Source organism: Schistocerca piceifrons, chromosome 8 (genome assembly GCF_021461385.2).
Source record: "Schistocerca piceifrons isolate TAMUIC-IGC-003096 chromosome 8, iqSchPice1.1, whole genome shotgun sequence".
In the NCBI taxonomy this organism is placed as follows: Eukaryota; Metazoa; Arthropoda; class Insecta; order Orthoptera; family Acrididae; genus Schistocerca; species Schistocerca piceifrons.
Window position 1 is genome coordinate 34,306,189 of NC_060145.1, and position 17,545 is coordinate 34,323,733.

General features: G+C 42.9%; 1 protein-coding gene across 1 annotated transcript in view; it reads right to left on the reverse strand.

Annotated features, from left to right (window-relative positions):
- Positions 1–16,429, reverse strand: part of LOC124711542 (UDP-glucosyltransferase 2-like) — a 125,403-nt gene extending 108,974 nt beyond the window's left edge. The window contains exon 1 of the mRNA XM_047241677.1: positions 16,424–16,429. Coding sequence (XP_047097633.1) covers positions 16,424–16,429 — 6 coding nt within the window. The remainder of the gene's footprint in view (positions 1–16,423) is intronic.
- Between the last annotated feature and the right edge of the window lie 1,116 nt (positions 16,430–17,545).

Genomic DNA, 17,545 nt, shown 5'->3' on the forward strand with positions numbered 1-17,545 from the left:
GCAATTTGATGTACAGTCTTGCAGACAAGAAATACAAAGAAAAGTCTATGAATCAGTTTATTTAAGTACTGTACAGAAAAACGAACTGATTAAACTTTTAAACAAATATATATCTGTTTTTGATGAAACGCCCGGCATAATTAAAGGATATGTGTATACAATGTAAGTGAAGCCTCACGAAACATTTTGCCACTCTACCTATTCTGTCCTGTGGGCCAACAGAGAAGCTGTATCACATGAAATCCGTCGCATGTTCGAATGGGATACTATAGAACCATCCATGTCACTATATAGTAGTCCACTACTTGCAGTGGCTAGAACAGGATATAAAGAAATATATTGTTGAGTAAACATTTCCTAGAGTTGATTTACGTATGTAAATATTATCAAAATTTGTAAATATGTTAGTATGTAAGACATTTCACAGTGTACATAGTAGTCTTAAGATAAATTTATTTTCTTCATGTCCATAAATAGATCTTAAGTAAACCTTTTGCTGAACAACAAATTTTTACGATAATAGTAGAAATTCAGGAATAATCTTTTAAGTAAAGTCAATTCATTAATATTATGAAGAGAAAAATAAACAAGAAACTTGTTTTGATGTAATCGTAGTAACATTTTTCATGGGTGCAATTATTCCATTCCTTTTGCTATGCAATTCTAAGTGAAGAAAGTAAAGCAGAAGCGATACAGATGAAAAGTTTTTTTATCAGCAGAATTTAAGTTTGTACAAATGCAATGATTTGTAGCGTAAAATAATTTTTCTGTTTATGCCTAACGTAGTTTGTAAATGTTTTGGTTGGCAGGAGAGTCAACACCGTGTTACTAGAAGGAGGCCGGAAGGCACGCGTTTTAGCCACGCAGGCTGGCGTGAGGTCTGGAACAGGACAAAGAAATTAGAATTTAGGAAAACGGACGTAGCTGGTGGAATACTTAACTTTAATCCGTTAATGAAGAACGTCGGTCTTGACGGTACATGATTTAGTATCAATAATAACTGATAATGGCGCCTTGCTAGGTCGTAGCAAATGACGTAGCTGAAGGCTATGTTAATCTATCGTCTCTGCAAATGAGAGCGTAATTTGTCAGTGAACCATCGCTAGCAAAGTCGGTTGTACAACTGGGGCGAGTGCTAGGAAGTCTCTCTAGACCTGCCGTGTGGCGGCGCTCGGTCTGCAATCACTGATAGTGGCGACACGCGGGTCCGGCGTATACTAACGGACCGCGGCCGATTTAAAGGCTACCACTTAGCAAGTGTGGTGTCTGGCGGTGACACCACAGTAAACATAAACAGCAAGCTACTGTGGGTCGTGCTGTTCAAGTGAAGTGATAAAACTACTGAGATTTTAGTCCGATAGTAGGGTAATGGCAACAGAGTGACATAAGCAGTTTTGTATTCCGCACTAGTCCTCGCGACGAATTTCAACGGCACACACCAATTCGTCTAGGTAAAAATAGTCAGTGATGTCCTTAGCTCCAGTAGAAATGACTAAACTCGCATTACGTACTGAAAAAAACGATGTAAAGCTTGGCTTCACTTCCGTAAACAACCATACAGCGAAATTAATGTCGTGGAGAATTGTAGGGGACGGTTTAATCGCTGACAATAGACACTGCGATTGCAATGAAATTAATATCTCTATAATTGGATTATCTATGTTATTTAAGCGAATAAGGATTCGCAACATTTTGTTCTTGCTCTTTCTTTTCGCCCATTGTCTAGCACGGTCATACAATATATTGCTTGGTCTATGTTATGCAGAGATTTTGTTATTTGTGCTCATGTTGCCTAACAATAACTATTTCATTTCACTGTGTTTGTTATTACAACTAATCATATCTTTTTTCCTCAGCTTTTTTTTTCTTCGTGAATTTGCTAATTAAATGTGGCTTACTTTGTGTAGGGATGACTGTTAGTGAACGATCGCATATTAACGGCACCAATCAGTGTAATACGTTTGGTTTGCTTTGAGAATAGAACCTAAATCTAAAATTTCACTTATACAAAACGAAGACCGACAACTTTTAGGCGTAAATCACATCCCAAAATTATACTCGCCAACAGACAATCACGATAGAGGAGCCTAGCTACAAAATATCAATCATTAATTATTATGGTGGTAAATATCTGGCAAACTGCATTCAAATTTCAATATTTAAAAATATTTTTACATAATTTTTCAAGTACGTAATTTTCTTGCTCTAATTTATGACAGATTTAGCCAAAGATAATTTTAACTTGATTCAGACTTGCATTTGAGTTCAAACATTCTAAAAGCCAGAATAATATAAAATTAAATACTAATTTCAAAACCTAATAATAACAAATAATAATAAAAAGCCACCATCAAAATGGAAATGGAGTGAAGCAATGTTGTTAAGAGCGCGTCCAGATGTAAGACGGCTGAATACATGACGTAAGCAACGGTATCAGTACTTACGAGTACAATCAATTGATATCGCGAGGGAATGTGAAACAGGAAAGCCGACTTTGTAACACAGACCTGCTTTCTGTGTTGCCGACTTGACCTACATTTAGGAAAATGTACGTTAATGCGTCTATGTGGACAATATTTCTGGTTTTCGATTGGTAGAACCCGAATGCAAGTGCGTACAGGTCATACTGAAATATTTTGGGCACCTAGATGTAAAGGGTGTTTTGTGTAGTATATGAGGATGAATGAGATAACGTAGACAATAACCGCCCAGTTTATTTGCTACTTTCGAAAAGTAATTAAGAAAACAATGTACAGAGTATATCACGATTAATGGCGTAAACGCATACAGTTGAAAGTAGGCGACACTAGACGCAAAGAAGTCGCAGTAAACATGGGCTCTAAAATGCATAGCTTAAGAGCTGTGAGCTCTTCTTGATCTTCAATACTGTGAAACAAATCTCTTCTGCTGCGAGCTCTTTGTTTTCCATTTTTTCGAAGGGTAGTATGGACCGAAAAAAGAAAGAAACGCGCCCAGTAAACATATGCTCTAGAATGCATAGTTTAAGAGCTATGAGTATTCAGTGGGTGTGTTTCAAAGTAGCGAAGATGGACAAGAGCTCTTAGCTATGAAAGTATATGTGTTAGATTCTATGTTTACTGGACGTTTTTTTTTCTTGATGTGGTCCATACCACTTGCTCCCAAAACGTGGAAAGCAATGAGCTTACAGTAGAAGAGATTTGTTTTACAGCGACCAAGGTGAACAAGCTCTTAACGTATGTGTCGTAGGGTCTATGTTTACTGAGATCTGTATCAACTGTATGCGTTTACGCAGTTAACTGCGATACACCCTGTCTAGGAGAGCGGTGGCGCTGTTCATTACACAAACTTCAGGAAGAGGAGTGTCCAGTGTATGATGCAATCTTCTGCATAAGGTGAAATATTATGGGATTAGGAAAACACAATGTTTCGTCTCATATCTCGAAAGTTGGAAACAGGTCGTCTCTCAATGTCAGTGCCAAAGTGAGGGGGAATGCCACAGAATTCTGTTCGGGATCCGTTGTTTAGAATAATATAAATATCAATGATCTGCCACTAAACCTATACCCAAGACTGACAAACCCTAAGTCGCCAGGTGACTACAGGCCGATCAGCATACTTCCTGCAATATCTAAAGCCCTAGAACACATCGTCCATGAACAGCTGACGGATTACCTCAAAACTCATAACATCCACGACAAATATCAGTCAGGCTTTCGAAAGCACCATAGTACAGCAACTGCATTAATCAAAGTAACTGATGACATTAAACATGCCATGGACAGACGTGAAGCTACCATCCTAACACTGCTTGACTTTAGCAAGGCTTTTGATACAGTTGACTTTGATATATTACTAATTAAAATGAAGCAGCTGAATTTCTCAAACAGCGCAATACACTGGTTCGACAGCTACCTCAAAAACAGAAGTCACCAAGTCATTTGTGGGTCGGAAAAGTCATCATGGAAAAACGTGCGCTCTGGAGTTCCCCAAGGCTCCGTCCTTGCTCCATTACTCTTCTCACTGTACATTAATGATATTTCTTCAGTGATTCACTCCTGCAACTACCATCTATATGCCGACGACATCCAACTGTACATAAGTGCAAGCCCCAAGAACATTGCTGACGCAGTAGCGAGTATGAACGCAGATCTTTGCTCTGTTTCTCGATGGGCACAGAACCTAGGTCTGAAACTAAACCCCAAGAAATCCCAGGTCATACTTATATCTCATCCAAAGTTAATCAGTCGGTACTTTCGCGAAACAGTCCCTCAAATACTCCTCAATGGTACCCAACTACCATACCAAAAAACAGTAAAAGACCTTGGAATAATCTTGGATGAACACCTAAACTGGGAAGAACAAACAGTCACAGCTTGCCGGAAATCGCTCTCCTCCCTACATGCAATTCAAAAATTTAGAAAAATATTTCCAACCCATGTTAAACAAAAATTAGTCCAAACACTAGTCTTGCCTAATCTTTACTACTGTGATGTAGTTCAACATGGCACAATTAATGAAAATTCGAGATGCCTCGAGCTAGTGATGAATGCTTGTGTTAGATACGTATGCAACATACGGTTGTATGATCATATCAGTCCTTCATACTCCCAGCTAGGTTGGATACGCCCACATAAGGCACGCGATCTCCACACGATGTGCTTACTTCATCGATTTCTTAGCCACTGGAGCCCCCAATACTTATCTTCTCACATTAAACACCTATCATCATTCCACAACCGCAATACCAGATCGGATACATCTAGCATCTTGGCTGTACCTTTACATAACACAAAATCTTTCTCCGTGTCATTCTCCATCTCAGCCATACGACTATGGAACGCGCTCCCCTGTGATCTGCGTCTTATCCAAAACCACTCAACATTCAAGAGGGAACTTAAGACTTACATATTAGGGACGGTATAGCCACCATTGTTGTGCCCCACCTCATCTTTTTCTTTCTCCTCTCCATCATAGCTTCGAATTTTACCATTCTATTTCTCTTCCTCTAACCTATCTACCTCTTCTATATCTCTTTCACCCCATTCCATCGTCTTATGTCTCTGCTTGATGAGAATAACTCACAAGCTGCAAGAATATAACGAGAAAATTCCCAACTAGCAATAGGACTGACACTCATAAAAGAAAAATATGTTTACTTTCATATACATAGTCATTATTACTATTATTATTATTATTATTATTTTTATTATTCTTGATTGTTATAATTATTTTTTGATTGTTATAATTATCATTGTACTACTTTTATAATCTCTATTTTTTTTCTTTAACATTAATACTGTATAACATGTTATATGTCCTAATTTTCTGTAGACACTGAAATTTGTTGAATCTGAGTATGCCTGGTTAGGTGTAAGAGAGGGCCTGAAGGCCCTAATCTTGCCAGGTAAAATAAATGCATAAATAAATAAATAAATAAACATGACAGATAACTTAAAACTTTTTCTCTTTGCAGATGAAACAATTGTTGTTGTGACGATGTTCAAGCGGGATTCAGCCTGGGCGAGGGGGACAGGGCAGAGGAGTAATCGTGAGCAACACGGTTGTTGAGAATTGCCGCTTCTTTCGCAAAGCATTATGGGTCGCCGCGAAAGTCGAAAGTGCGTCAGAGCCCTAGTATGGTGAACGTTATGGTGAATCTCGTGTACGACTGTGATGGTATTACCCTAACGCATTACGTTTCTCCACGGCAAACCGTTAGTGCACAGTATCACTGTTCGTTTTTGGAGCATCACCTGCGACCAGCTTTGCGAAAGAAGCGGCGACACTTTTCTGCCGTACCCACCCATCATTTTGCACGACAATACGCGGGAGCATACAGCGCAAGCTGTGGCTGCTCTGTTACGTCGACGGGACTGGGAAGTACTGTACCATCCACCATACTCCCCGGACTTAAGTCCTTCTGACTTTGATTTGATTCCGAAGATGAAGCAACCACTTCGTGGCATTCGCTTCAGAACTGTTCCACAGATTCGACAGGCAGTAGACCGCTCCATTCGCACCATCAACAGAACAGGCTCTGCTAATGGTATACTACGCCTTCCACATCGCTGGCAACGGGTTCTACACAACGCTGGTGACTACTTTGAAGGACAGTAACAGGTGCAAGCATGTAACTCTTTTGTATCGGTTGTGAATAAATAATTGCCACTATTTAAGTTACAACCCTCGTAGTTCAATAACAGTCACCCTGTACATCAGTTCATGGCTGCTTTAGTCTTTAGCCCTTCTAACATTACCCTTGGTATCAGTAGCAAGATGTCTGCCTTTCGGAAACCAACAGCGTACATAACCCGTAAGTTAAAAAAAACCACAGTGGAGGACCAAACAATTTAACGGATATTAGAACACTGATGGCAGAAGAATGGAATGAAGCTCCTGTATGTGTGATACTGAGATTCATTTGCGAAAACCCACGCTCATATTCATGCCGTGGGAAGATATTTCATTGCATAGAGAAGAGAAAGGAAGGATGCTGGTATTTTCTTCTTATCAAATAATTCCGAAATCCTCTAAGTATCTCTCTCTCTCTCTCTCTCTGGAAGACCAGTACGACGACAACAGATTTTTAGACTTGTTTTCACACACTGTTGCAGGATTTTCAGGCCAAGTAGACGGGTCCTACAGGTTTGCAGGTTCACAGATAGCAATATCCTCTGTATGTGGAAGACAATTCTTCATCCGATGTTTCAGGCAAACATAAAGTCTGCAGGGAAAGAGTAATTCCTCTGAAGTTCAGCTCATCTACTGCTGTGAGAGCTTCACATGAATGAGGACTACCGCTCAGTTCCCTTTCTCCGTACACCAAAAGCTGATTTCTGAGCTTCCGTTGGACAGAATGGAGTCTGATTTCATGTGGCTGTAGTTAAAGTCTTATTACAAATAATTCTTGAAGAGCATCACTCATTAGAGCTAAGTTGAGAATGAACTCAACTTTAATGATGCCCTTCATTAAACCTTCGTACAAACATCTGTTAGTTGATTCCATGCTTTGATCATCTTTTGCAGCTGAACAACGAAAGCTTTAAAGCTTATCCACACTGCTGACATTTTTGAAGCTCGATGCTACCAATCCTGTGCACAATATTCTGCTTATTTTCAGAATTTCAATTTCAAGTAGCTCCACATGCTGCTTTAACTCTCGACCGTTCTCCAATGACTAGTGGTACACTGAATATAGATTGTGTGAGAAAGACCTGAAGTTATTCATTTGTGAGGAAAGGTCCATTTCTATTACATCACTATCAGACAATTGAGGTCTATGGTTACTATAATGAAAAACTAAAATCTGTGAGACATGCTGAAGCATTAACGTGGAAACTTCTTTTCTCACCATCACCACCGTTGCTGACTCTGTTGGAGCTGAAATAAGATTCTCTTTCTGGAACTGGTTAGAAAATCCACGGATTTCAAATAATTTAGCAATGTGTTACAAATATTTCCAGCAGAAACACTATTTAGCTCAACTATGTCAATGAAAGCCAATGACCTTGCCGTAGTGGTAACAGTGTCGTATCGCCGAAGTTAAGCGCCGTCGAGCTTGGCCACATCTACATCTACAGGAATACTCTGCAAATCACACATAAGTACCTGACAGAGTGTTCATCGAACCACCTTGACAGTAGTTCTCTATTATTCCACTCTTGAAGAGCGCGCGGAAAAATGGAACGCCTGTATCTTTCGTTGCGAGCTCTGATTTCCCTTATTTTATTATGATGATCGTTTCTTCCTGTGTAGGTCGGCATCAACAAAATGTTTTCGAATTCGGAGGAGAAAGCTAGTGATCGAAATTTGCTGTTGGCAAGCAGGGTGCACTCAGCCCTTGTGAGGAAAACTGAGGAGCTACTTGACTGAGAAGTAGCGGCTCCGGTCACGAAAACTGACGACGGTCGGGAGAGCGGTGTGCTGACCACATACCCCTCCGTATCCGCTTCCGAAGATGCCGGAGGTCTGAGGATGACGTGGCGGGCGGTCGGTACCGTTGGGCCTTCACGGTCTGTTCGGACTGTGTTTGTTTATATCAATGAAAAATTTGAAGGCTCATGCCAGGCAGTTCGCTTCGTAAATAAATTATTAACCATGATAATTGGCTAACTATTGAGCCCTCATCAATAATACGCAAAATAGGACGCGTAAGAACTTGCCCCCCTTCTAACAGCCGTGTACCGCAAGTCTCTAGAGGAACGGAAGGTTCCAAATGATTAGAAATGAGCACAGGTAGTTCCAGCTTTCAAGAAGAGTCGTCGAGCAGATGCGCAAAACTATAGGCTTATATCTCTGACATCGATCTCTTGTAGAATTTTAGAACACGTTTTTTGCTCGCGTATCATGTCATTTCTGGAAACCCAGAGTCTACTCTGTAGGAATCAACATGGATTTCGGAAACAGCGATCGTGTGACACTTAACTCGCTTCATTTGTTCATGAGACCCAGAAAATATTAGATAGAGGCTCCCAGGTAGATGCCATTTTCCTTGACTTCCGGAAGGCGTTCGATACAGTTACGCACTGTCGCCTGATAAACAAAGTAGGGGTCTACGGAATATCAGACTAGCTGTGTGGCTGGATTGAAGAGTTTTTAGCAAACAGAACACAGCACGATGTTCTCAATGGAGAGACGTCTACAGACGTTAAAGTAACCTCTGGCGTGCCACAGGGGAGTGTTATGGGACCATTGCTTTCCACAATTTATATAAATAACCTAGTGGATTGTGTCGGAAGTTCCATGCGGCTTTTCGTGGATGATGCTGTAGTATACAGAGAAGTTGCAGCATTAGAAAACTGCAGCGAAATGCAGGAAGATCTGCAGCGGATAGGCACTTGGTGCAGGGAGCGGCAACTGACCCTTAACATAGACAAATGTAATGTATTGCGAATACATAGAAAGAAGGATACTTTATTGTATGATTATATGATAGCGGAACAAACACTGGTAGCAGTAAAATATCTGGGAGTATGCTTGCGGAACGATTTGAAGTGGAATGATCATATAAAATTAATTGTTTGTAACGCGGGTACCAGGTTGAGATTCATTAGGAGAGTCCTTAGAAAATGTAGTCCATCAACAAAGGAGGTGGCTTACAAAACACTCGTTCGAGCTATACTTTAGTATTGCTCATCAATGTGGTGTCCCTACCAGGTCGGGTTGACAGAGGTACATAGAGAAGATGCAAAGAAGAACGGCGCGTTTCGTCGCAGGGTTATTTGGTAAGCGTGATAGCGTTACGGAGATGTTTAGCAAACTCAAGTGGCAGACTCTGCAAGAGAGGCGCTCTGCATCGCGGTGTAGCTTGCTGTCCAGGTTTCGAGAGGGTGCGTTTCTGGATGAGGTATCGAATATATTGCTTCCCCCTACTTATACCTCCCGAGGAGATCACGAATGTAAAATTAGAGAGATTCGAGCGCGCACGGAGACTTTCCGGCAATCGTTGTTCCCGCGAACCATACGCGACTGGTACAGGAAAGGGAGGTAATGACAGTGGCACTTAAAGTGCCCTCCGCCACACACCGTTGGGTGGCTTGCGGAGTATAAATGGAGATCTAGAATGTAGATGTAGAATGATGTTTTTGAAATTGTCTCAATAACTCTTTATACACTATGTTCTTCATTTCTTGTGCAGTGTGGTTAATAATGTCAGTACACTCATTTCGAGAATGTTAAATGCGGCTCATGGTAACTCCGTTAACTTCTTGCAGGTCAGTTTCGGTTTAAAAAACTCTGAAAGGTTGATTGCTTTTCGCGACTTTTAAAGCACCGTGAAATAAATGGGATGTTATCCCTTGTTCACTTCTGAAATGCCCTAGTTCAAGCATATTCCAAAGTCTTCTTTTTAGCACAAAGTACTATTTGAGCAGCAGGTAGATGAGCAGACCATTCTTCATAAATATTTTTTCTGCAAAAAAACTGTCTATTCTATTTTTGAATCACCTGAAGATGACACACATACGGTAGGCCAGCGTTGTGCCACGTTCATGCCATTTTTATTTCTTTTGACGCAAAATTTTTTACGAAGTTTTTTGTTTGAAACGATTAAACAGTCATTTTTACCACAAAATGTGATTTCTGGAACCAGAACTCGACGTTCTGGACTATCATTTGACTTTTTACCGTTCACTGTATTGTCGCACTTGGTTCAGTATTGGAAATGGAAATGAGCGTTTGGCGTCATTGGCCGGGAGGCCCCCGCGGGGCAGGTCCGGCCGCCATATCGCAGGTCTTATTACATTCGGCGCCACATTCGGCGACCTGCACGCCGGATGGGGATGAAATGATGATGAACACAACACAACACCCAGTCCCTGAGCGGAGAAAATCTCCGACCCAGCCGGGAATCGAACCCGGGCCCAGAGGACGGTAATCCGTCACGCTGACCACTCAGCTACTGGGGCGGACGGTTCAGTATTCATGTTTAACTTTTCCGTTATATCATCTACCGACAACGTCGAAATTCTTGATTTTTCAGACGCACAAATATTATTGGCAAGTTCGAGCTTTTTAGATTTAGCATCTCATCTTACTTTAACCGCTAAGCTAATTTGCAACGAACGGCAAGACACACCACCCAACCACGCATACAACCAACAAAAGAGGGATAATAAGTGTATAACCAAGTATGTCGTATCTCGTGTGGACAGAACAAGTAAGCAGACGCACGACTGGCTGACAGCGATACAATTGTCAAGGACAGTTGCCTCCTGTTTTGAAACGTTCGAAACAGTTAAATGTATCGCTTTTTCCGCCACAGACTGGACACCACAGATACCATAAAAGTTGAAGTTTTCAAGTTTTCTTTTTAACAGGCGAGTTTGGGGAAATGAAAACATAAATTAGATGAAAATAACACGAAAAAATCTACTCTCTGAAATGACATCCAGGGGAGCGAGTAAGAAATATTCTGTTCCAAGAAGTAGAGCAGGTGATAGACTTAAGAACTTTACGGGAAAACAGAAGTGACCATGAAAAGTGCTTTAGAAACTACCGAGCTTATTCCGAAAACATTCACTGATGAACAGGAAACAACTCCGCGAGAGTTTCGAAGCAGCCTGGATTTACTGAGATATTTGTGAGGATTTGGCCCGTAAGAACTGTATCTATAGAAAGCCGAACAGTCTTTACTATACGTGATAAGTGTTTCAGTATGGATTAAACTAATATTCTGATTTAGGCCTGTTCTTTTCAAAACTTTAACTTAATGACTTTATTACGAATGTTTGCTAACTTTAGTCAACTTTCTCCCTACATCGACACGCAGTACGAAAATCTACACTGAGGTGACAAGAGTCTCGGGATACCTCCTAATACCGTATTGGACCTCCTTTCGCCCAGCGTAGTCCAACAACTCGACCTCCCATGGACTCAAGTCGTTGCAAGTCCTCTGCAGAAATACTAGCCATGCTGCCTCTATAGCTATCCATAATTGCGAAAACGTAACCGATGCACGATTTTTTGCACGAAATGTCCTCTCGATTACGTTCGATGGGATTCATGTCGGGCGATCTGGGCGGCCATGTCATTCGCTCGAAGTGTCCAGAATGTTCCTCAAACCAATTGCGAGGAACTGTGGTCAGGTAATATGGCACATTGTCATTAACCAAAATTTCGTCGGTGTTAGGTAACATGAAGGCCATGAATGGGTGCAAATGGTCTCCATGTAACCGAACGGAAACATTACCTGTCAATAATCGGTTCATTTGGACCAGAGGACCAGTTGATTCCATGTAAGCACAGCTGACATCATTATGGGACTAGTACCAGCTTGCACAGTGCCTTGTTGACAACTTGGCTTCATGGCTTCGTGGGGTCTGCGCCACACTCGAACCTTACCATCACCTCTTACCCACTCACATGTGGCCAGGCCACGGTTTTCCAGTCGTCTAGGCTCCAATCGATATGGTCAGAAGTCCAGGATAGGCGCCGCCAGTAATGTCGTACTATTAGCAAAGGCGTCAGTCATCTGCTGCTAACGCCAGATTTCACAGCACTGTCTTAACGCATACGTTCGTCGTAGTCCGACATTGAATTCTGCGGTTATGTTACGCAGTGTTGTTAATCTGTTAGCACTGACAACTACGCAAACGCCGCTGCTCTCGCAGTTAAGTGGAGGCCATAGGCCACTGCGATGTCGATAGTGAGAGGTAATATCTGAAATTTAATATTCGTGGCACACTCTTGACACTGTGGATCTAGCAATACTGAATCCCCGAACGATTCAAAGTTCAAAGTTTGTTAATTCCCATCGCGCGGCCATAATCACGTCGGAAACCTTTTCACATGAATCACCCGCGTACAAACGAAAGCTCTGGCAATCCACTGTCCTTTTCTACCTTCTGTACGTAATACTACCGCCACCTGTATACATGAACAGCACTGTCCCATGCATTTTGTCGCCTCAGAGCTTCGTGCCTCGCAAACGGAGCTGCCGATTGGCGCCACGGGCGGAGCTTTGAAGTTCGCCGCCAGCCACAAGTGCGGCCCAACAGCTAACTCCACGTCGCCGCCAGTGTTAAATGGCTCTGAGCACTATGGGACTCAACTGCTGAGGTCATAAGTCCCCTAGAACTTAGAACTACTTAAACCTAACTAACCTAAGGACAACACACACACCCATGCCCGAGGCAGGATTCGAACCTGCGACCGTGCCGCCAGTGTCGTTATTAGCAACTGAGTTCATGTTCGGCGTTGGTGTATAAAAGTTCTAGTATGGGGTTCGAGTGTTGCAGTTTGTAGTTACAGTTTATAGTGGAGATCGGCCTGCGAGACTTAATCTACAAGTGGAGTCGCCTACAGCGTTAACAAAGGGAGAAGTATTTACTACAGTGACTGATAGTGTAGCATTCAGGACAGACATAGTCCTGTTGAGATTACATTCCGAACACATGACTTGACAGGCCACTGCTAGTTGTATCTTTCCGCAAGCACTTCCAGCGAGTTGCTGCACAACTTAAGTTAAATATCGCAGCGCAATAAAAGGTGTATTTGTGCGTCACTAATTCGTTTGCACTGTCACAGTTCCTCCGTCCACTTCACAGCACCTAAACCTAATACAACACGTGGAAGCCGCTCTATCCAGACGACCGTACACACCGCAGCGTATAGGTAGTAACGGGTAGTTATAATGGAAGTGCGGCTACTCATGGGAGTCCAGCGTATGCTGTGATCATCGCATGGCAGCGAAACTTGGTAGATATTCTAATGTGTTAATGCGAAACTGATTTATGATGGAAAAAAAAACTTAGTTTCAGTTTTGGCTGCAAGACTCAAATCGGGCGCTGTGAATACAAGAAAGACGTATAGAAAAAGGTTCCATATGTATTGTGTTAGGAATGGGACATGGACGGAAGAAGTCAAACATGTGAGAAAGCAAAAAAAAAAAAATGTTGATTTTATTGTTAACTGCCACTTACACAATTTGTTCAGTGTGAGCACTGGAGACGTCGACGAGGCTCTGCATCCGTGAAACGACATAATCAACAGTTGCTCGCAGCAGTTTCGGTGGAATATGAGCCACGTGTTCCTGTGTACCGGCATTCAGATCAGGTAGAGAGACCAAATGTGTCCCTGGTAAACGCGTTCTTTTAGATATCTCCAGAACCAGAAATCACATGGATTCAGATTACGTGACCTTGCAGGCCACGCATCAGGAAAATCTCTTGACATAACACGTTCGAGGAAAGCTGCACTATGCAGATCTTTCACTGCGCCGCGCCGGCCGTGGTGGTCTCGCGGTTCTAGGCGCTCAGTCCGGAACCGCGCGACTGCTACGGTCGCAGGTTCGAATCCTGCCTCGGGCATGGATGTGTGTGATGTCCTTAGGTTAGTTAGGTTTAAGTAGTTCTAAGTTCTAGGGGACTGATGACCACAGATGTTAAGTCCTATAGTGCTCAGAGCCATTTGAACCATTTTTTTTCACTGCGCCAGCGAGCTTAATTGTTGCCCCATATAACATGAAAAGAGTGGTTCCCACACAGGTATGCTTTTCCAGAACAGGAATCACATGCTGAACAAGGGAGTTTCGACAACGTGGAGACGTCACAGTACACATGACGGACCCTGTGGATGTGCTCTCTTCAAAGAAGAACGAACCGAGTGTAAAAGTGCACTCACATATGGTGAGGGCAATAATTCTTAGTCCACAACAGGCCGTTTAACAGAACCACAAATTCGGCAGTTCTGTGTATTCATTGCAAACCTGTAGTGTAAAACGTGCTTCGTCACTCCATAGAATATTGCCCAGCTAGATGTCATCAACTTCGATCCGCGCCAGTTACCGATGAGCAAATTCAGGAGGTTGCTACTGATGAAATGGTTTCAGTTGCTGCACCGTCTGGATCGTGTACAGGTACCAGTGTGAAATAGACCAAGATCCGAGTACTAGCGTACAACAGACCGGGCAACTTTCGGTGCTGTTGATCACGGGATGGACAGCTCTCGTAACATTCTACGAGTTCTAGCGCTACCCGGGTCACGTGCTGCATGGTCAGTTACAGGAACAGCCATCTCATCAATAACTTCCACCAGGATAGGACGCCTTCATCTTCCAGGTTCCACACCAAGCTCACCCGTGTTTTCTAATTTCATTCTCATCTTTTTTAAACTATTTAATGACATCGCGCCTCTCCTTAGACCTTTCAGTAGGCGATAGTCCCTCAAAGCAGCACTGTAAGTTTCTGGCATTCACATGAAACAAGTTTCACCATGTAACAGCGCACGGTGTTCCTTCTCGTTAGCCATACCGTTCGCTCACGTCACGGCTTGTAAAATCAGAGCTTGGATGTCATACCAACAGTGTACTGCGTCAGATAAGCAACTGGTGAGCAAAACTGGAACTATGTTTTTTCAGCGTTAACGCATTAGCGTATCTATTAAGTTTCGCTCCCGTACGATAATTACAGCCCACATTGGATCTCCGTGAGTAGGTGTACTTCGATTATAACCATCCCGTTCTTATTTTAGTTTGATGTTAATAATCATTTACGGTCCATTTAAAGCTTTTTCGTAAAAAAATGATGTTTTTTACACGTTAAAACTTCATGTCCGATACAACCCTTCAAAAATTTTAACGACCGAAATGAAAACGCTCGAAAAAGTACACAATAACAAGCGATTGCATATTCTCTTGACACTGAGTTTTAGAATGAAGTAGTATATCATAGTCTACATCTAAATTTACATTTATACTCCGCAAGCCACCCAACGATGTGTGGTGGAGGGCACTTTACGTGCCCCTGTCATTACCTCCCTTTCCTGTTCCAGTCGCGTATGGTTCGCGGGAAGAACGACTGCCGGAGAACCTCCGTGCGCGCTGGAATCTCTCTAATTTTACATTCGTGATCTCCTCGGGAGGTATAAGTAGGGGGAAGCAATATATTCGATACCTCATCCAAAAACTCACTCTCTCGAAACCTGGACAGCAAGCTACACCGCGATGCAGAGCGCCTGTCTTGCAGAGTCTGCCACTTGAGTTTGCTAAACATCTCCGTAACGCCATCACGCTTACCAAATAACCCTGTGACGAAACGTGCCGCTCTTCTTTGGATCTTCTCTACCCCCTCCGTCAACCCGACCTGGTACGGATCCCACACTGATGAGCAATACTGAAATATACATAGGTCGAATGAGTGTTCTGTAAGCCACCTCCTTTGTTGATGGACTACATTTTCTAAGGACTCTCCCAATGAATCTCAACCTGGCACCCGCCTTACCAACAATTAATTTTATATCATCATTCCACTTCAAATCGTTTCGTACGCATACTCCCAGATATTTTACAGAAGGAACTACTACCACTGTTTGTTCAGCTATCATATAATCATACAATAAAGGATCCTTCTTTCTATGTATTCGCAATACATTACATTTGTCTATGTTAAGGGTAAGTTGCCACTCCCTGCACCAAGTGCCTATCCGCTACAGATCTTCCTGCATTTCGCTGCAATTTTCTAATGCTGCATCATCTCTGTATACTACAGCATCATCCGCGAAAAGCCGCATGGATAGTAGTCTTTAGTGTTAAAACTGTGCAAGTACAATCTTCAGAAAAAAAAATTTAATTTCGAAGAAGCATACGTGTCCGATTGTATCCGACCTTCCATTACACCTGTAGGGCCACCGCTTTAGAAATTACGGATCCATTGACCGTGGGAGGTAGTGGCAAATTACTATTCTCGACCACTGTGCTCAGGCGTGACACGAACTGCCGTAAAAGCGGCAGGCAATCTTGAGTCCTAACTGCTCGCTTCAGTGACTGGTGGTCAGACGTGAGTGCAGGCAACTGGAGCAGAGGGACGGAGCCAGGCGATAGAGGGAGACGGAGAACGTCTCCGTCGGCGAGAAACGCCTGCTTTCCTGGCAGTTGTGTAGCGTTCGTGCGTGGACGACGGCGCCGAGACGGACGCAAGACCCAAGCGCACTGCGTATAACTCACCTTCATGTTGTCGGAGCTCAGCTGGCGGCGAAGCGGGAACAGCAGATAAGGAGTCGTCACAGCGCCGAGCCCACTTAGCGGCAACTGCTGGCCGAAAGGCGCGCTCCTTACCGGTTTATCTGCGACAAGTCGGTCGTTATCTGGCTGGTGATAGGTGCTCAGGGTGACTCGCGTTTCGCAGGTGAACTTTAATACCTTGCGTATTGATGTGGGAACTGGCTTTTCCATCACTGAAAGATTACTTATTGCTCCGACAGAATTTATTTACACGTCGTCGATTAATAACCAAAATACGATCACATGGATGATCCTCACATAACCCGTAGAATTTTCGAGCAGTATGTTATACTGGACAGCAAGTAGTCAACAGGAGCTATAATAACACCGACCGTGCCCCAGAGAAGCGTAATAGGACCTTAACGTTCTTCCTATACACAAGGGATTTATCCGGTCGCGTCAACAGCATAATGAGACTGTTTTGCAGAAGATGCTGTTTATTGTCAACGTTGGACAATGGAGAGGATATTCAGTAAAACTTAAAACGAACCCCTCGAGTGCGAGGTCACAAGTTCAGTCCTTAGTAAGTCTCATTTGAAAGCGTTGTATTAACAATTACGACAGGAAAAATATTAGCTGCTGATGACTCAACTTGTCCATCAGGACGGCGGGAGGTGCAGAGATCAACCTTCAATGGGATGCATGTATTACACTTCACAAAATGGACATCGTAGACATTTAAGAAATGTTCAAAACAAATCATTAACTTGCACCGTGAACACCGAATGAAAAATGGCACGGCACCGTGATCACAAAGGTTCACAACATCAAGATCGAAGGTGATCTTCTTGGGAGTTACAAACCGTGCAGAACAGTCAGCTAGGTAATCCACTCTTAAATGGTTCAAATGGCTCTGAGCACTATGGGACCTCGCGGTTCTAGCCGCTACAGTCTGGAACCGCGCGACCGCTACGGTCGCAGGTTCGAATCCTGCCTCGGACATGGGTGTGTGTAATGTCCTTAGGTTAGTTAGGTGTAAGTAGTTCTAAGTTCTAGGGGACTGATGACCTCAGAAGTTGAGTCCCATAGTGCTCAGAGCCATTTGAACCGGCTGTCCTTTAAGGC